At 45.2% G+C, this 21,697-nt stretch overlaps 1 protein-coding gene across 1 annotated transcript in view; it reads left to right on the forward strand.

Annotated features, from left to right (window-relative positions):
- Positions 1-6,660: 6,660 nt before the first annotated feature.
- Positions 6,661-21,697, forward strand: part of ATP6V0B (ATPase H+ transporting V0 subunit b) — an 87,031-nt gene continuing 71,994 nt past the window's right edge. Inside the window, exon 1 of the mRNA XM_033916843.1 lies at positions 6,661-6,963. Within this exon, the coding sequence (XP_033772734.1) occupies positions 6,897-6,963 (67 nt within the window). The 5' untranslated portion in view covers positions 6,661-6,896. The remainder of the gene's footprint in view (positions 6,964-21,697) is intronic.

Genomic DNA, 21,697 nt, shown 5'->3' on the forward strand with positions numbered 1-21,697 from the left:
AGGGAAGTCTATCTGGCCAAGTCAAAAGCCGTCAAAACAGCAGTTAGGGAGGCCAAATTCCGCATGGAGGAGTCTCTAGCGAAGAACATCCAGAAAGGAGATAAATCCTTCTTCAGGTATATCAGTGACAGAAATAAGAACTCAGACGGGATAGTACGTCTTAGGAAACCAGACGGAGACTATGTAGAAGCGGACTCGGAAAAAGCCCAACTGTTAAATGAATACTTCTGCTCAGTCTTCACCTGTGAGGCACTAGGACTCGGCCCTCAGCTACAGACAAGGGTTGACGCAGATGACCCGTTTAGTAATTTCGAGTTTACACCCAGCAGTGTCTACTGCGAGCTGTCAAAGCTTAAGGTTAACAAGGCAATGGGACCTGACAACCTACATCCCAGGGTGCTCAGGCAGTTGTGTGATGTCTTGGCGGAACCGCTATCCGCGCTCTTCAATCTCTCCCTTAGTACGGGTAACGTCCCGTTAGACTGGAAGACGGCTAACGTCATTCCACTCCACAAGAAAGGCTCCAAGATGGAGACAGCAAACTACAGACTGGTGAGTCAATAGTGTGCAAACTAATGGAAACTAATCAAACGCCAATTGGATACGATCCTGAACGAGGAGAATCTACGGGATCCCCGTCAACATGGATTTACTAAGGGGAGATCCTGCCAATCCAACCTGATCAGCTTCTTTGACTGGGTGACGAAGCTGGATGTTGGGGAGTCCCTGGACATCGTATACCTGGACTTCAGTAAAGCATTCGATAGCGTACCACACCGCAGGATGCTGAGCAAGATGAGTTCTATAGGATTGGGCGACACATTGACGAAATGGGTTGGGAACTGGCTTGGAGGTAGGCTTCAGAGGGTAGTGGTGAACGGCACCCCTTCCGAAATGACGGAGGTAATCAGTGGAGTGCCGCAGGGCTCGGTCCTGGGCCCGATCCTATTCAACATCTTTATAAGAGACTTGTCAGAAGGGCTGCGAGGTAAAATAACATTATTCGCCGATGACGCCAAACTAAGCAATGTAGTGGGCAAAAGCACAACAGACATAAATTCAATGTCCGACAACATGATGCACGACCTACTCCTACTGGAGCGCTGGTCTAGGTCCTGGCAACTCAGCTTCAATGCCAAAAAATGCAAAGTCATGCACCCGGGCAGCCAAAATCCATGCAAGACTTACACCCTTAATGGCGAGATCCTAACAAGAACTGAAGCAGAACGAGACTTAGGGGTGATCGTCAGTGAGAACATGAAGACTGCCAATCAAGTGGGGCAAGCTTCATCCAAGGCAAGGCAAATCATAGGTTGCATACGCAGGAGCTGGACTTGGGAGAGTCTTTGGACGTCGTGTACCTGGACTTCAGTAAAGCTTTTGACAGTGTCCCACACCGCAGGCTGCTAAGCAAGATGGAATCGATGGGGTTAGCAGAGACACTAACTGCATGGGTCAATGATTGGCTGAGTGGCAGACTTCAGAGGGTGGTGGTTAATGGTACCCTCTCTAAAACATCGGAGGTGACCAGTGGAGTGCCGCAGGGCTTGGTCCTGGGTCCACTCCTTTTCAACATATTCATAGGGGATCTGTCTCAAGGGCTTCAAGGTAAAATAACACTATTCGCCGATGACGCCAAACTATGTAATATAGTAAGTGAATGCAGTTTACAGAATTATATGGTGCAGGACCTGCTTACATTGGAAAGTTGGTCCTCAACCTGGCAGCTAGGCTTCAATGCTAAGAAATGTAAGGTCATGCACCTCGGAAGCGGAAATCCATGCAGGACGTACTTCTTGAACGGAGAAACTTTAACTAGGACTTCAGCAGAACGAGATTTAGGAGTAATCATCAGTGCAGACATGAAAACTGCCAATCAAGTGGAGAAGGCTTCATCTAAGGCAAAGCAGATATTGGGTTGTATCAATAGAAGTTTCGTCAGCCGAAAGCCTGAAGTCATAATGCCGTTGTACAGGGCCATGGTGAGATCTCATCTGGAGTACTGTGTGCAATTCTGGAGGCCACATTACAATAAAGATGTGCGCAGAATTGAATCGGTTCAACGGACGGCCACCAGGATGATCTCGGGGCTCAAGGGTCTCTCGTACAAAGAGAGACTGAACAAATTGCAGCTCTACACTCTTGAGGAACGTAGGGAGAGGGGAGACATGATCGAAACATTTAAGTACCTCACGGGACGTGTTGAAGTGGAAGATGATATTTTCTTTCTCAAGGGACCCTCGGCCACAAGAGGGCACCCGCTCAAACTCAGGGGCGGAAAATTTCATGACGACACCAGAAAGTATTTCTTCACAGAGAGAGTGGTTGATCATTGGAACAAGCTTCCAGTGCAGGTGATCGAGGCAGACAGCGTGCCAGACTTTAAGAATAAATGGGATACCCATGTGGGATACCTACGAGGGTCAAGATAAGGAAATTGGGTCATTAGGGCATAGACAGGGGGTGGGTAAGCAGAGTGGGCAGACTTGATGGGCCGTGGCCCTTATCTGCCGTCTATTTCTATGTTTCTAAAGCCCCGCCCACAGGTGGGGCTTAAGGCGCCTAGGCCAATCAGAATAGGCCCGGGAGCCTTAGGCCCCCCTCCTGTGGGCGGGGCCTTAGGCACATGGCCCCTTCACCGCCCTGTCCCCGCAGCATCCATAAAAGCCTCAGTACTGCAATATTTAGGCTTATTCCTTCCTTATAAATCAAAGTTCTGGCTGCTGAACTAAAGAAAGAGATGTTCAGCTGGCAGGGCTTTGTTTATAAATTTTTATCCAACACAACTAATATACTACTTTATCCTAAAGGGAAAAAAAAAATAGAATTTTTTTTCTACCTCTGTTGTCTTGTTTCTGCTTTCCTCATCTTCTCATTCAATTCCTTTCATCCACTGTCTCTCTTCTCTCTGCGTCTTCCATTTGTTCTCTCACTTTGCCTCTCCCTCCCCCACCCAAATTGGTTGGCACCCATCTTCTTCCCTCTGCTCCCCCCATAGTCTGACATCTCTGTCTTCTTCCCTGCCAGCATCTTTTCCCCACTCTCTCTTCCCCATTTCCCTTCAGCGTCTTCTCCCCACTCTCTCTTCCCCATTTCCCTTCAGCGTCTTCCCCCACTCTCTCTTCCCCATTTCCCTTCAGCGTCTTCTCCCCACTGTCTTCCTCACATCCTTTCAGTGTCTTCTCCCCACTGTCTTCCTCATTTCCCTTCAGCGTCTGTTCCTGTCCAACCCACCTTTCCTCCCTGCCCCTAACCTTTGTGGCACTTTAAGCCCCCCCCCCTGCAGCGAGAACATCTCTTAGCCACTTCTGCCATGTACCCGCGCCCCTTCCTCCCGGACAACAGCCCAGGTCCGACAGGCAGAAGGTGTGTTTCCTGCTTGCAGCACACAACTGTGCTGACAGACCTCCCTGCCCCTTACCTTCATGGCCGGCGATTTCTAAACTGCCTTCTTACAGCAGCCGGAGCGGTCGTCTCTGATGCAACTTCCGGTTGTGTCAGAGATAACCTGTACAGCAGCAACATGCAGTTTCAATGCTCCGGCTGCTGTAAGAAGGTAGTTTAGAAATCGCCGACCACGAAGGTAAGGGGCAGGGAGGGAGCAGGGAGATGTTGGGATTGGGCAGCAGCAGCAGCAGCAGCGATCAGTAAGAAGGGAGGGAGTGCGATAGGTGACCGTGCGCGTTCCCTCCCTTAACTGCGGGGACAAGGCCATTCACTGCTCCATGGGGCGGTGAATGGCCTTGTCCCTGTAGCCACGGTGAACACAGTTTTTTTCCCACCGTTTTGGCGGGTTCCCGTGGCTAGCTGTGGGTAACAGCCACCATGTCATTCTCTAATGCTGCAGTCATTTCCTGCTATGTGTGAGCAAAGCATTGTTTGAAATGTAGTCTCAAACATACTGCAGCCACTCTGCTTACTTGTATAAGCTTTGTTTCTAGTGGTCTTTCACCTAAGACCTCCTTCCCTTTTCTCTCATCTAAGCTTGAATCCATTGACAATTATGGCTATTTCCTGGTCACCTCTACAACCTTTACTCTGATGGGTCTGCAAAGGTATGACCTCTCACTGTTACCTATTGCCAAGCTCTCCCCTAGCTTTCTAGGTACTCCCTGAGAATGTAGCTGTAGTTCTCGAACAAAGACCAGTCTTTTTACCTGAAGCTATCTGATGACACGCTTGAATAATTCAGAATTTAATTATGGAACGTCGAATAACTTACTGTCTATTTTCTCACCTTTGCAATAAAGTTGTTCTTCAAATCTTCACCTCCAGCTGCAATATTCAAAAATCTAGCAACTGTGAGTACATCTACTATATTTATTCAATAAAGTATATTTTAGAAAATTATAAGGATTTCTTGCGTTTGCATTGGTGTGCTAAGGTTTAGCTGTCTGTAGAATATACCGCATGTTTGCTGAGAGAGTCCTGGACTGAGGCAGCAAGCTATATGAGAACAGAATAATCATATCTATTAGCTGATCTTGACTGGTACATGTAGGGAGTTTCTTGCAGAGAATGATAGGATGGACATAGGTAATTTTAAGGTGAGTGGGAGTTAGGAGTTATTTATTTATTAATTCATTTTCTATCCCATTGTCCCCAAAGAGCTAAGAATTGGATACGGGTTAAACATACATAATTTCAGTACAAGATTACATACAAGTTTTTATCCTAACTTGGCACATACTAAGGGTCTGATATTAATATACATAATATACAGTTTACCAGTTACGATTTGCCATAGCTATCCTTACAGTACAAATTTTATCCTAATTTGACATATATAAAAAGTTTACAGGTTAGATTTGCCTTAGTTATAGTGCCTTCCCTTTATGTACATTCTACTGTATTTAAAATGTAACTTCATCCCCTTAATTTCCTTTTGTCTCCAGTTTTGTCAAATTTGTTTTTTAACCTTGTTAGTAGTATCTTTTATGATTTTGTTTTTTATATTGTAATTTTATTATATTGTACATCGCTTCGAATTTAGAAGAAGCGATTCATCAAAAACATATTAAACTTGAAACTTGAAACTTGAAGATTTTACAATGTAAGTTTTCCTTACATGACACATACTGATTCTGGTACCAATATACATTTATTTGTAGTCATGGGTCACAGGCAGGGGGTTAGGTGAAGGTTTTTAAAATTGCTTTTCTAAAGTTGAGGAGTCCTTCAAGGATACAGTACTACTCGAAAGGGTCCAAAGAACAGCAACTAAAATGGTTAAGGGGCTGGAGGAGTTGCCATACAGTGAGAGATTAGAGAAACTGGGCCTCTTCTCCCTTGAAAAGAGGAGACTGAGAGGGGACATGATCAAAACATCCAAGATACTGAAGGGAATAGACTTAGTAGATAAAGACAGGTTGTTCACCCTCTCCAAGATAGGGAGAACAAGAGTGCACTCTCTAAAGTTAAAAGGGGATAGATTCCCTTCAAACGTAAGGAAATTCTTCTTCACCCAGAGAGTGGTAGAGAACTGGAATGCTCTTCCAGAGTCTGTTGTATGGGAGAACACCCTCCAGTGATTCAAGACAAAGTTGGACAGGTTCCTGCTGAACCGGAACATACAAAGGTAGGGCTGATCTCAGTTGGAGCGCTGGTCTTTGACCTAGGGGCTGCCGCGTGAGCAGACTGCTGGGCACGATGGACCACCGGTCTGACCCAGCAGCGGCAATTCTTATGTTCTTATCTGTGGTGGTAGGTGATTCCAGTGGCTTGGTATGAAGTGGGAGTAGGACCGTTGTTTGATGGTTTGCAGTTGAAGGGCACAACCAGGGGACAGACCGGTTAGTCACATACGGAGGAAGTTTAGTCATCACGTAGCCCAGCGCCATGTCGTGCAAGGATTTGAACGCTAACATCAGACCCTTGAAGGTGGGGGTCAGGAGCTAGAGGTCATGAGGGGAAGTAGCATTCCTCCCCCCCTGGACTCCATAGTGTTTTTTTGCTACTTCAGCTTGTCTGCGGTGTTCTTTGCTCACATGTTTAAAGACAATAGACTGTTTTCAGTCTAATTCTTTATATGTGAGTTTGCAAACCATTGGACCCCTGAGGAAGGCTTGTAGGGTCCAGTTGGATTTTTATTACTGTATTTTTTTATCATTGTACTTTTTAAATTGAATTTTTATGTTTTTATATGTCAGTGTATCCACAGTTTTTATTTTTGTTTTCACTGTGGATCATTGGGTCTTCCCATTTTTCTTTGTTGGGCTTGTATAGTCCCTATGCATACTCAGAAACTATTACTGCTAGCATATCCACATCAAGGCTATGGAGGTGGAAAAAAAGGTTGGGGCCCATTTGCTATTCCTTTTAGTCTTGGGATGGGGGAATGAAATTTCAGGCCCACTGTAATTTAGCCCTCTGGCTTTTGGATTAGGTACTGTAAACATCTCACTTGCTTTAGGCCTCACCAAAAAGTCTTCTTCCTGGCAAGAGGTAACTTGGGAGTCTTAGGGCTGTAATGACGTCACTTGACGCTGCTACATTAGGTTACAGATCTCCTCTCGTTCCGTGCTCCTGCTTTCCAAGATGGCGAGCACGGTCTAAGCATTCCAGTGAGAGAAAGTGACAGCCAGGCAGAGGTTGTCTCAGCCCCTTCCATAGGCCGCCTCGGTTGCCATGGCGTCCAGCGCCTAGCTCCCCAGCCACGTGACCGCCAGGCGTGCGTTCCAAGCCTCCCTCTCTTTGGCCAGTCAGCGAGGCGTTGTTCCGAACGCGCTCTGCGGAATCACGCGGGCGAGCGCGTCAGTCCTGTCAGGTGACCGGTCCGCGAGCCGCCCCTCGCCCGGAAGCGCTGCGGCCGTGGCCCGTCAGTCAGCGAGAGCGAGCGAGTCCCGGAGGAAGCGGCCGCCGGTTCCCTGCCTGCTCCCCGCTCTCCCAGCGCAGCCATGAACGGACATCTCATGCTCTACTCCGGGGTCACCCTGGCCTTCTGGAGCACCCTGCTGATCGTGGGTAAGGGCAGCGCGAGCCGTTCCCGCCTTGTTAGTGTCGCGCGAGACCCGCTTTCCTCGGCGCGTGACATTTTTTTTTTTTTTTTTTTTGGATAACTGTATTTCCAGCATGGGCCGGTCTTCTTGCTCTTTATCCCTAGCGTGTTCCAGGTTTAAGACGCTGCCCAACACCAACAAGCAGGGCTAATGCCGTTTGCTCTCTTTGATGGCGCTGGGCTTCGAAGCGTTGCCTCCGTTTCACTTGGCCGTGTTAGAAACTCAAAAGGTGACGAGGTCAGTCGGGAGCTGTTAGTGCAGCCTCTGAGACCTAAGGTGCCAAGCCATTATCTTCACTTATAAACCAGGGTAGGTTGGATTAGAGAGACTGAAGGTTGTACATAGTAACATAGTAGATGACGGCAGATAAAGACCCGAATGGTCCATCCAGTCTGCCCAACCTGATTCAATTTTAATTTTTTTTAACTTTTTCTTCTTAGCTATTTCTGGGCGAGAATCCAAAGCTTTACCCTATACTGTGCTTGGGTTCCAACTGCCAAAATCTCCATTAAAACCTACTCCAGCCCATCTACACTCTCCAACCCATCCTCCCCCAAACGGCCATATATAGACACAGACCGTGCAAATATGACCAGTACTGGCCTTAGTTCAATATTTAATCTTATTTTCTGATTCTAGATCCTCTGTGTTCATCCCACACTTCTTTGAACTCAGTCACAGTTTTACTCTCCACCACCTCTCTCGGGAGCGCATTCCAGGCATCCACTTCCCTCTCCGTAAAGTAGAATTTCCTAATATTGCCCCTGAATCTACCACCCCTCAACCTCAACCTACACTGATCTCCTAACAGGCCCACTTGGAAATTTCTTACAATCTGTATACCAGGGCTGCCCAAGTCCGGTCCTTGAGATATACTGGCAGGCCAGGTTTTTGGGATATCTGCAATGAATATGCAAGAGAGAGATTTGCCTGCACTACCTTCTTGGTATGCAAATCTCTCTCTTGCATGTTCATTGTGGATATCCTGAAAACCTGGCCTGCCACTAGATCTCGAGGACCGGACTTGGGCAGCCCTGCCGTATACTCTCGCTCAGCAAATTGTATATCTATAATTTTGCTTCCTTAATGTTTCTGCACTCTGTTGACTATCTGCACATTGTAACTCGCTGAATGTCCAGCTCTCTTGATTGTAAACCGCCTAGAAGTCGCAAGATTGTGGCGGTATAGAAGAATAAAGTTATTATTATTATTATCTAAGTCTTAATACCATCGTGGAAAAGGAATTTCCCTTTCCCCGTGGATGTCGACGCTACCTCTTCAGCACTGTCTGTGCCCAGTGAGCAGAAGTTAGATCCAGGCCACTGGACCAACTTTGCACAGGGTTTTAAATATTTTCCAGTCGGATCCTTAAAATTGCTCATTTATTCACCCACATCTGGCATGATGGTTGACTTATTTAGTATAATTTCCTTACTAGATCTTGTGTTTATTATTATGGTGCCCATGGTGAGAAGTGTAGCATCAAAATCGAGCTCAAAGTAAGCTATATTATGTATGGTAGGTATTTCCCTTTCCCAGGGCTAGCTTTACTAAAGCATGTTATTAATGTCTATTGATAGTAAATTGGTGCTGTTTTACCTGCACTTATGTTAGTGTGTAACTTGATAGTATCCTTTAGTAAATCTAGTCCAAAGTAGAGAATGACACGGTGACGGTTTACCCGCGGCCACCGCATTTAAGCCGCGGGTCACCGCCGAAAACGGGGAAGAAAACTAGCAGTCGCTGCGGTGACAGGGACAAGGCCATTCACCGACCGCGGAAACGGTGAACAGGTTTGTCCCCGCGGGCCAATGTACCCCCTTCTAGGAACCGCTCTTTACCGTATTTTCACGCATGGTATACAAAAGTTTTAAAACATAGTTCCCACCCCGCCCGACGCCCGATTCACCCCCCCAGCAGGACCGCTCGCACCCCCACCCCGAACGACCGCTCGCACGCGCTCCCACCAGCACCCGCGATCGGAGCAAGAGGGAGCCCAAGCCCTCTTGCCCGGCCGACTCCCCGACGTCCGATACATCCCCCCCCCGGCAGGACCACTCGCACCCCCACCCCGAAGGACCGCCGACTTCCCGACAATATCGGGCCAGAAGGGAGCCCAAACCCTCCTGGCCACGGCGACCCCCTAACCCCACCCCGCACTACATTACGGGCAGGAGGGATCCCAGGCCCTCCTGCCCTCGACGCAAACCCCCCTCCCCCCAACGACCGCCCCCCCCAAGAACCTCCGACCGCCCCCCCAGCCGACCCGCGATCCCCCTGGCGACCCCCACGACCCCCCCCCCCCCCCTTCCCCGTACCTTTGGTAGTTGGCCGGACAGACGGGAGCCAAACCCGCCTGTCCGGCAGGCAGCCAACGAAGGAATGAGGCCGGATTGGCCCATCCATCCCAAAGCTCCGCCTACTGGTGGGGCCTAAGGCGCGTGGGCCAATCAGAATAGGCCCTGGAGCCTTAGGTCCCACCTGGGGGCACGGCCTGAGGCACATGGGCCCAACCCGACCATGTGCCTCAGACCGCGCCCCCAGGTGGGACCTAAGGCTCCAGGGCCTATTCTGATTGGCCCACGCGCCTTAGGCCCCACCAGTAGGCGGAGCTTTAGGATGGATGGGCCAATCCGGCCTCATTCCTTCGTTGGCTGCCTGCCGGACAGGCGGGTTTGGCTCCCGTCTGTCCGGCCAACTACCAAAGGTACGGGGAAGGGGGGTGGGGGGGTCGTGGGGGTCGCCAGGGGGATCGAGGGTCGGCTGTGGGGGCGGTCGGAGGTTCTTGGGGGGGCGGTCGTTGGGGGGAGGGGGGTTTGCGTCGAGGGCAGGAGGGCCTGGGATCCCTCCTGCCCGTAATGTAGTGCGGGGTGGGGTTAGGGGGTCGCCGTGGCCAGGAGGATTTGGGCTCCCTCCTGGCCCGATATTGTTGGGGAGTCGGCGGTCCTTCGGGGGGAGGGATGTATCGGACGTCGGGGGGGGGGCATCAGGCTTTCAGGATGGGGACAGACCTTCAAGGGGGGACAGTGCAGGGAAGTCAGGGAATTTATATTAATTAATTTTTTCTCTGCGTGTTTTGTTTTTGTATAGTTATTAACTAATATTTAACTAAGTTTTAAAGAATGTTTCCTTTATACGTAAATAAAGAAAAGTGAATGGGATTGCAGTGGCGGTGACGGGGCGGTGAATGGGGTGGCAGTGGCGGTGACGGGGCGGTGAAGAGGATGGTGAGACGGGGACGGGGCGGTGACGGGGATGGTGAGACGGGGACGGGGCGGTGACGGGGATGGTGAGACGGGGACGGGGCGGTGACGGGGACCAATTTTTTCACCGTGTCATTCTCTAGTCCAAAGTTTGTACCTGAGTAAATGGCTAAGTATGGGTAATTTAGACTATTGTAATTCACTCTTTTTCAATATTAGCTTGAAAGATCTAAAGTGATTAAGGCTTATTCAGAACACAGCTGTGAAGCTGCCACTGGATAGTGCCCATCAGGATCAAGAGCCTGTCTCTAATGAGAAATTTATTTTACAATTTTGTTACTGACATATATTTATTTCAAATTTTTTACTCTGCATCTTACTAATAACATACTGTAATACCATTCCCACATACATCAGAAACATCAGTCAGTACAATATACTCAGATTCTTCAGTTTCTTTATCAGTATCTTGTGTCTTATGTTCCATTGCAATCTCTTCATTTCCAACCTCACAATAGGATTTGCTCTGCCTCCCCCACGGTTCCTTAGTCTTGCCTGGAATGTGTATGCTGTGCTGTTTTTTTGTTTTCTGTTATAGCTCCTTTGTTGTGGAATAAACTTCCCTTGTTTTTTTCATAAAGAGTCATCTATTTATTTTAAATGTGATTTAAAAACCTATTTTTCCTTCCAGTAGTGTTTTTAAGTTTATCCTGCCTACCTTGAGGCCTGGCTTTGGCTGGAGCACAGATGATAGATGATGACTTTTTAATATATTTTTATTGTATTGTGTTTATCTACTTGATGTTTATATAATTACTCTATATTGTAAACTGCTCTGATGACTCTGTCGATGTTTGGTATATCAAATGAAAACTAACCTCACCTTTTATCAAGCTGTGAGCTAAATGCCAAGCTGCCCATTCTAATCCTATGGGTGACTTGACATTTAACTTGCACTGCTCAACAGTTCAGTTTGATAAAAGGGCAGGTAAACTTGCAAAGTTAAGTAACTTGCTCAGGTTTAGAAGGAGCATCAGTGGGGCAAAACAAGTTGAGCCTTGGGTTTCCTAATCAGTCTGCTACTCTAACAGTTAAGCTTCTCCTCTGCTTTTATTGATGCCATCAAGCAGCACTGTAAAGAGGTCTTAGGTGTTCTTTTTACCTTAGTAATAATAATAATTAACTTTTATATACTGCCTAACCAGTATACAATAGGTACTCAGCATACAATATAATAACATCATACATAATAAAATTCTAAGAAACTAATACAAGCATTAAAACTAATGAATAAAAAACCACAATATAAACTAAAATATGTATAGATGAAAGATTAGTACATATAACTACATGATAATATGAAAATCAGTAATGTATACAAAGCAGAATGTCTGCTTTGTATAGGTTACTGTCGGTATGTAAGGTGCTTTTTAAACTGGTTTTGTTCTCCTTTCCTTGTAACAGTAATCAAAGGATATTTTTAAATAGAGATGTGTGCAAACAGTTAATCTCTTCTAATAAGTGGGGGGTTTTCCCAGTTCCTTTTTCTTGGCACTTGTGACAGTGATGCTTGATCTTCCTGAAGATGTCTGTTATTTTCCAGGGTCATTCATAAAGTATAGTGTTGAATGTGTTGATGCTTGTGTTAATAGGAATGGAAAATTACATATAAACAAAAGTTTTGTGGGGTAGAGCTCCAGGCGATAGAAGAGAGTCATATATTGCATCTGGGGGTTTAGTTCTGTTAAAAGCATTGGGTAACCTTCACTAAATTAGCCTGTTTGTGAAATCATGTATTTCCAGTCAGTCTTGTGTAATATTGTTTCTTGCTGTATAAACTAGTTGAAAAGGAAATAATGATGGGTCTGGTTCAGTGGAGCCTTTCAGGATCAATAAGTACTCTTGAATCTATTTATTTGATGTAGTGTCTCAAATTATTCACTTATCTTGTGAAAAAAAAAAGCATTTTCATGGGATACATATTTTTTTCAACCATTTAGTAACTTTTTTTTGTAAATAAACATTTTTAATTTTAGTGTGAGGTTAAATTTAAAGTACAGTTAGAAATATCTATGCCCATGGTGCTTACAGCCTAATAACTATTGTTAATAATGTTTGCTACTGCATATATACACACTAAGACCATCACTATGTGGGTAATTCTATGTCAACTGGTTTAATTTCAACATAAGAATAGCCTTACTGGGTCAGACCAATGGTTCATCAAGCCCAGTAGCCCGTTCTCACGGTGGCCAATCCAGGTCACTAGTACCTGGCCAAAACCCAAAGAGTAGCAACATCCCATGCTACTGATCCAGGGCAAGCAGAGGCTTCCCCCATGTCTTAATAACAGACTATGGACTTTTCCTCCAGGAATTTGTCCAAACCTTTCTTAAAACCACTCAACATCTGCAGATACAAAAACGTGGTCCAAATAAAGGGGCCTCTAATTTTGGACCTAGTTGAGAATATACCCCCAAACTTTGGATATCTTCATTAGAGGTCCCAATCAATTTCTGAGATGGTCGAGTGGGGAATTCTGGACCACTTGACATGGAATGACCCATGTTAGTGTGCTATAGGTCTTATTTTATGCAGTAACACATATTAATGATACTAGCCAAACAATAACTGAAAGACTGTAAGCCCTCTTAAGTGGGGTCATACCTTTTGAGCCTCAAATGTAACCCAGTTTGAGCTTTGGTTTGAAAAAGCAAATAATTTTAAATCCAGTTGTGTATCTTTCTAATCCTGATCAGGACAAGGAACACTACCAGCTGGGGTTGCTGTTGGAAATGTAGTACTCTATATTAAACTACTTTGAGTGTTTTCTGATATCTGCTTTGCTTGACAAATTTTTCTGGATGTAATCTTGGCTGATAGCTTTCTGGAATCAGTGGATATGGTTAAATTACCTGAGCATGATGGCACTCTGCAGCTGTGTGTGTTAGATTAGCTGGTGTGTGCTTACCATGTGGTGCTTTGAAGCAGAACATGTTGCACTCTTAAAACGGTATAAAGACAGTGGCAGCTCCACTATGGCTGACAACTTATTTGAATTTCTTTTTTTTTAAAATTTATAATACTTATTTGAATTTTTTGAATGCTAGCCAGATAGAAAAAAAACAGTGGAACAGCTTGGCTTCATTCATTCCAGGTGATATTTCTGGGTCATTCTCTGTTTGGAGTAGTACAGCATTCTCTTACCTAGAAGCACTCAGGGCTAGATGCAGAAAACACAGTCGTTAAGACCATGTGAATCCCTGTTGGCTGATTTTTTTTGGTCGACTCTGGAACAATGATTGATGCACCAATAAAGCTCCATGCAAATTATTTACACGGAGGTTCGTGGTAAACCCTGTCTAGTCAGTCTCTCTGAGAGCGACTGAAATGTGTAGAGCTGGTTTGGGGAAGACCTAAGAGCTGAGTGGCAGGGGAAGCCCCTCAGCTGTTGAGGCTTTTTTTCTTTTTAATGGCACAGATGATGTGCGTGTGTTACACATCCTCCCCACAGCAGTGAAAATTGACAGGAGGGATGCTCACTCCCTCTTGCCAGTGGAGGCCCCCATGCACCAGGCGCCTCCCTGCGAACCATCCCCTACTCCCCCCCAAAAAAGGCAGGATGGATGCCCACTCCCTCCTGCCACCAGATGCTCCCCTGAACCTCCCCCACCTGCTGAACCCCGCCCCCCATCTGTATGTGAGAAGTTAAGAGCAGGAGGGATGCTTGGTCCTTCCTGCTACGAGGTCTGCCAATCCAAACTGGCGGGCCTTCCTCTCCCCAGTTCATCATGCGATGCAAGAGGAGGGGACTAAGGCATTTGAGCCAATCGGGGCCTTAGGCCCTTGTGCATCACATGATGCACCGGGGAGGGGAAGGCCCACCATTTTGGACTGGTGGGCCTTGGAGCAGGAAGGACCAAACATTCCTCTTGCTCTCAAATTCTCACAAAGGTATGGGGAGTGGGGGGATGATTGGGGGAGCATTCAGTGGCAGGAGGCAATGGGCATCCCACCTGCCATTTTTCATTTGTGTGGGGGGAGAGGGCCTTTGTTGGCAGGAAGGAGTGGGCATCCCTCCTGCCAATTTTTGCTGGCACAAGGGGGGGAGTGAATCTCAGTGCCGCTTATAAATATTAATTTTGGGGGAGTGGCCAAGATGGCGGCGATAGTTTGGTGGCGTTAAGATCACTCCCAACGCTGCTTTTCTTTTCTGCTACTAAGAATGCTGCATACCAAGAGAAAGGGAAGTGTGAGGGCACCTACCTCCTTAACGCCCACACTTACCCCAACGCAGCGAACGATGGAGCTTTACCTGCCAATAGTTTGTTCACGCATGGGCGATTTGAGTCCCGCTACGAGGGAGAGTAGAGAAGGCTCAAACTCGTTGGGGTATGAGACATCGCTTTCGTTCACAACTGTAATCCCGCCTCCCTGTTCGGCCAATGCTGCTGCCCTGGAAGTAGAAGGCAACGGTGCCAAAGTTGCTCCAGATGTTTTCACAGAGGCAGGTTCCTCGGCAGATGAGCTTCTGCCGATGCGAGTCAGCTCTGGGGAGTTCTCTCCCGTCAGTGAGGATACTCTGAAGGTTATTTTGAAGACGCTTCAGAAATTGGATTCAGCAACAGTGAAGACGAATGAAGAGGTAAAGGCCCTAGTGGCAAAATTGGATACCATATCTAAAGTTTTTGAATAGACTAATTTGGAAACCAAAAATTCAATTATGAAAATATAAGATGAGGTGCAATTTCTCCAGGCTCATAGAGCAGTGATAATGAAAGATAGTTAATGTTACACTGGAAAATAGAAAATATTGAGAATTTCAATCGTCGATTAAATGTAAGAGTATTGAACTTTCCTAAATCCTCTGGAATCTCTCCATATGATATGTTGAAAAAGTATTTGATGAAAGTTTTGAGCTATTCCGCAGAATTTATACCTCCATTAAACAAAATGTATTATCTTCCACTTTCCACCCAAAAAATCCAGGGGACTATGGAAGAAGAAAAAAAATGCTCAGTCTTCACAGATTGACTTTAAAAATATCTCTGCAATTCTTGAGGAATCTATTACGGAATCAGCCATAAGAACAACATTACTGATATCTTTTGTTTTTCAACAGGACTTGGACTCATTTATGAAACAATATTTTAAGTTTTCAGAAACTTTATTTTATAGTAAACGAATATGGGCATACTTAGATATCACTAAGACAACTCAAGAAAGGAGGAAACAGTTCTTATCCTTGAGACAAGATGTAATTTCTTTGGGGGCCACTTTCCTATTAGCTTACCCCTGTAAATTTGTTATAAAATATGCACAAATTAAATGTGTCTTTTTTCTTCCTGATCAATTAAAGTCATTTCTGGAACTGAAAAAGATAGCCTAAAGACGCAGTGGATAGATAGAGAGCAAACTTGCGTTATTCCCTTTCCTTTTGACTTTATAGTTAGTTAATGAATAAATGTACTTCTCTTACTTTTGAGCTAAACCCCCTCATTATTTGCGGTCTAAGGAAGGCGTTTCAGTCATATTTTGTATTTGTGAGATGTATACCTAGAATATTTTTCCTGTATTTCTGTAATAAGAAGTTTGTTTTTCTTGTAAGGTTTTTTGAAAAATTAATAATAAAAAAAATTATATATATATATATAAATAAATTTCAGGGCTGAACTATCGGTTAGACATGTAAGCAAATAGTCTTGACCTGTTGCTTTTTTTTCAGATTGCTAAAAGTGTTTGGCTTTTTTGTGCATCGCGAAGTGATTTTAGAGCATCAATCGCTCATTTTATTTGCATTACCGGATCGGAGAATGAGCGATCGTGAAGAAAAACATGCGATAAGCCATTTTCTGCATAGGGTTGGCAAATGCGATAGTCGCTAAACCAGTCAAAGCCGGTTTAGCAATAATTGTCAGATGATCGCTGACTTTAATGCATCTATAGGCCCTGTGTTAGTCAAAATCTGTGGTACTCCTAAAACTGAGGAAGAATGCTGTTGTAGTTTTCAGCTATAGGCCTAAATCTCCTCACTCTGTGTCTGAAAGTGCTAGACAGACTTATCCTACCAAGAGTCAAAGTAGCAGCAGAATCGGTCCTGACCAAGCTAGCTTCGGTAAAGGCTGCAGTACTTGTGATCAGTTGTTGACCTCAACAACATTTATGGGAAACAAATTTCAGGAGGATGTTACAGCATCCTATGACCATCAGGCACACTGGTCCGCTATGAAGCTGGCTGAAATTCTCCTTGTCAGTTTATAAAAGAAGCGGAATTCCTAATTAGCAAATGTCGATTCTCGGTGCATTTTGATGATAAAAGAGTAAAAGTGAGCGTCAGGAAACATCGGAGGAATGGATGGCCTCAAGGTTTGGTGCATTCTTCAGTACTTTTTAAATATATACACTAATGATCTCCCAATTATCCAGTCCCAAAAATTTGTTTATTCATATATAGATGACATGTATCTTGGCTTGCAGGCATGCAGCTTCTTGGATTTGAAGAATGGTTTTAAACGCAATGTGGTCATGATTCAAACCTAGCAACTTTTTCCACGTTCAGTAAATCGGCTTGCTCTGTGTTCCGTTATATCAGGGGTGTCCAACCTTTTGGCTTCCCTGGGCCGCATTGGCCGAAAAAAAATTTTCTGGGGCTGCACAAACACTAACAGTAGCCGATGAGCCATAAAAAGGTTGAGCAGGTCCCAAATTTGCAATCACTAATAAAGAAGATGTACGTATCTAATAATAAACCTTCATTAAAGGGACACTGTGGAGAGGAACCCAAAAAAGCAGTAATACTTACCCTGACTGAGTGATCTCTCCATGTGCACTGCTGACAGTGGGAGCAGCCACAGGCTTCCGCATTCCCACTCTGATGAGCAGGAATGTGTGCTCCTGGTTCTCCCATTCACTTCTATTACAGCTACGGTGAGCCTCTTCAGAGGTGAGCCTCATCAGAGCGGGGATGCTGAATCAGCTGTCAGGAGCGCATGTGGAGGATTGTTTAATCAGGGTAAATATTACTGCTTTTTTGGGCCTCCCACTTTGAGCTTAGGCTCCCTCAAAATAAACATCTCCCCTGTTGTAGCTAGTAGGGATCCCCAAGCCTCACCAACTGACCTCCTCCAACTTCTCAAGTTCTGCAGCTGGCAGCAATATTGCAGAGCTGCTGCCTTCCCTCCTCCCTGCACCCCCCTTTGGCTTTCATGCATGCATGAAAGCAGGGGCAGCTTGAGGATATTGCCATTGGCTGCAAAGCTTGGAGATTTTGAGTTGCCAGACTGGAGGAAGATGTCTTCAGTTGGCAGGGCTTGGGAATCCCCCCTAGCTCAAGTATTTATAAATTGCACTCAGGCAGGGAGAAACTTTGGTGCCCATCCACTAACTTTGGGTTCTTCCCTCCCCAAATCAGCTGTATATGACTAAGCCACTGAATACAAAAATAATTGGGTTCATAGACAGTAACACGGAAGACAAAGGTGCGCGCCGACAACTGAGCACAAGATAGAGGTGCGCGCCGAAGAAAAAGACTGTTTTTAGGGGCTGCGGCGGGGGTTTTGTTGGGGAGCCCCCCCCACTTTACTTAATACATATCGCGGTGGCGTTGTGGGGGGTTTGGGGGGATGTAACCCCCCACATTTTAGTGAAAATGTAACTTTTTCCCTAAAAACAGGGAAAAAGTTAAGTTTTCAGTAAAATGTGGGGGGTTACAACCCCTCAACCCCCCCCAACGCCCCCACAACGCGGCGCAATCTGTATTAAATAAAGTGGGTAGGTTCCCCCCCCCCACACCCCCCGTCGTAGCCCCTAAAAACAGTCTTTTTCTTCGGCGTGCACCTCCACCCTGCGCTCAGTTGTCTGCTCGCGCCTTTGTCCTGGCGCGCTTTTGACCTGACACCAAATAATTGTGATGCACATATCCCAAAACTAACATATTCCAGCTAATAAATTCAAAATAAAACAATTTTTCTACCTTGTTGACTGGATGTTTTGTTTTTCCATCATCTTGGTCCCAGTTTCTCTTTCTTTTTTTTCTCTATCTTCAACTAATTCTCTTTCCAGTGTCTGTTGTCCATTTTTTTTCTCCTCGTCTCTCATTCCATTTCCTTCTTATGCCTGTCTCCAACGTATTGATTTTTCCCTTTCAGCTTCCTTAACTTTTTCTTTTCTGCCTCTGTCTACTCAAATCTTGCCTTCTTTCTCACCCTTCTTCTTTTTAAATGTTCAGCTATCTCTCAATTCTCCATCTTCTCTGTCTCTAGCTCTCCCATTTTTCATCTCACTACTTTCCCAGCCTCCTATTCCCTTCTATCTACTTCCCCATTACCACCACTGTACTCACTGCTCTTTCACTCATCTTGTCATCTCCATTTTGACCTCATCCACATGATTCACCACTTTCAGAATCCCCCTCCCTCTCTCCACTGGTCAGGCTATAATGCCGTCCCTTTATTTCAATCCCCTTGCATCATCTTATCCCAGCTCTCTTCCCTCCTGCCCTCCCATGGTTCCCCCTCTCCTCCTCTATCTCCATGGTCCAACAAGTTGCTCCCTCTCTTTTCTGTTTTTCTTCTTCCCTCCCCCCTTGATGCTGAACAATGAAATGAAGGAAAAAAAGAGAGAGATGCTGCATCTCTCTGCCTTCCATCCACAGGCCTATCATTTCTCCCTCCCTCCCATTCCCAGATCCAACTTCTCTCCCTTTCTCTTCCCAACTATCCCCCATCCCATCTCTCCCCCTGCCTTCCTTCTCCAGGTCCACCATTTCTTTCTTTCTCTTCCCAACAGTTCTCTCTTCCTCCACACTACCCCAGGTTTAACTTCTCTCCCCTCATACCATTGCCTACCATCTCTCTCTGTCCTCTGTTTCTGGTCCCATAAGCTCCCACTCCCATGCCCAATCTGGCACTTCTTTTAATACCCTCCCACCCAAAAAAACCCCATCTCTGAACAAATCCCCCTTGCTTTAATCATCTTATCCTTACTCTCTTCTTTCTAGACAGCATCTGTCCTCTTTCTGTCTTCCATGCATCAGCCCCCTCCATCCACTGTCTGCCCTCTGTCTCTCTGCCCCTTCCATTTCTCTGTCTGCTCTCTCCCCGTTCCATATGCTATCTTCCCTCTTTCTATGCTCCTTCCATAAACTATCTATCCTGTACCACTTCTCTCCTTTGTATATAATTCATTTTAGCTTCACCCCCTCTCCATTTCAACAGCCTGGAGCAGAAACAGAATAGGCCTAGGGAGATGAAGTTGGATTCTAGACCTTGAATAGATTCTGTAGACCTGATTGCCCAAACCAGCTGTTGTGTCAAGAATCTTGTTCCAAACAGTAATGAGATGTGAATGTGTGGACTATTTGACCATGTTACAGGCCTGCAAGTCTGAATGGAGGCTGACCTCAAGTGGGCTACTGATGCAGCCATGGCTTGAACAAGACCACCTGGATCTGGTTACAGAATTTAGTGTGTGGCTGCTTTCAAGTGTTACTGGGGGGAGGGGTGCAGGCATGCCAGGTGAAGAGTACAGTGTGCTTATATTTCTAGCTTCTGCTTTAAACAAAGAACATGCTTCCTCTTTGTTGGCTGTTTCTTCTTGTGGGAAAGGAAGGAGCTATAATTGTCAGGTTTGGTAATGGAGAGGTTTCCCAATGCAGCCCCCTATTACATAATTTCGATAATGATTTATTGATCTTCACATTTGCTCTCCTTGGTATTCCTCTTCCAAGCTTGACAGCACCTTTTCTTGTGGGGTGTTTTGTTTTAGGGTTTTTTTTTTGGTTTTTTTTTTAGAAAAAGCTATAAACACTGCATAAAACAAGGTTCATTTTGTAAATAAAAAGCCAGGGTTGGTATTCTGTTCTTTGGCCTGAAAGACATATTCTGGATGTGGCTAGATATTCTTGGGCTTTGTTTTGTATACAGGTTTTGGGTTTCATGTCCTGTACTAGGTAAAGCTGGCTGGACCTGCCTGAGTTTTAGTTTATTCCTCATCAGTCCCACATGAGGAGCGTTAACCAGAGTTTGGGTAAACAGAGATTTGGCTCTGAACCAATAGGTCTGATATGCTGGTGGAGATTTCATTAGCAACTTTGTGTCTTGTCAAACTGTTCAAAAACTGCACGGAGATGAGGAAGAGGAAAGCTCCAGCCATGGCCTGGCTTACCTTTTGCACACCCATGATAAGGAATCTTAAGTGACAGATATTCATCACTTGCACCTTAGGCATTTCAGCTTCTAGGAAACAAGCTAGGAGTTAATAGTGCAAAGTCTGCAACTACACACTGCAAGAAAACTCATGTTTATGCTGCTATCTTTCTTGCATCCCTGTGAAATGTACCCATTTCACTTACATCAGACAAATGTACCCCCTGCATAACGCTATTTGGGTTCAGCATAGAGCAGTGGTCTGAAACTCGCGGCCCGCCAGGTACTATTTTGAGGCCCTCGGTATGTTTATCATAATCACAAAAGTAAAATAAAACAGTTTCTTGATCATATGTCTCTTTAGCTATAAATGACAATATTATTATTAAGACTTAGCCAAAAGGAAAGATTTATAAACTATAAAGAGTTTTATCTCATGCAAAATTGTCATTTCTTTAGTAAGACATTAACTATTTTTTCTGAGGCCCTACAAAACCAAAATGTGGCCCTGCAAAGAGTTTGAGATCACTGGCATAGAGCTTCCAAAACTGTGGGTCAGGACCCCAAACCTAAGTGGCCTCTCCATAGGTGCATCATTATTCTGCACCTCCTAGGGGTCATACAGTTTTATTTGGCTGTGATCATGAGCTTACAAGCAGAAAAAGATTGGGAAGCATTTCTCCAGCATATTGGTTACTATTTGAGCAGCTATTAGAATATGAGGAAGTTCAGCTTGAGCTCGTGCAAGAACCAACCGATCCTAGCCTCCCTCTTCCCCTGTCTAAAATATGTAAGCCACATTGGTTGTGTAAACCACACAGAAGTGGTAAATTGAGATTGGCTGTTGCTTCTGTAATGCTTAGTTATACAACTACCATTGGTGTTATTTTTAAGAATGTAACCCTGTGTTTGTTGTCCTTTTTAATGAATGCCGTAGTACATTGCTTGATTTTAGGATGATTGTGATGGGAAGTCTCTTCACTAAGGCTGAACCCTTTAATGCCGCTCTTGGTAGGAAAGATTACCAATGCTTTTTCGACAGCAATTATGACCCCTGCTCCTCCCTTCCCTAGTCCCTCATTGTGTCTTCACTTAACAGATGAGACTCATGCTATTGAGCTGACCTTATGTGGCTACTTGGTTTTAGTCATATGTACAAGTCTTCAAATTTTACTCATCAAATAATCCTTTAGAAAGCACTAAAATGGGAAACTGGAAGGAAGTTATGGAGCTGGAAAAAATGAATTTAAAGTGCTGCTCATTCTTGCTCAGTTGTCTTCCTGTTGCTTGTGGTCTCATTCTGTAGTTTGTTCCTGGCTGTATCAGTTTTGGTCTGCTGTGAGAATTTCTC

The sequence above is a fragment of the Geotrypetes seraphini genome, chromosome 12, assembly GCF_902459505.1.
Source record: "Geotrypetes seraphini chromosome 12, aGeoSer1.1, whole genome shotgun sequence".
Taxonomy (NCBI): Eukaryota; Metazoa; Chordata; class Amphibia; order Gymnophiona; family Dermophiidae; genus Geotrypetes; species Geotrypetes seraphini.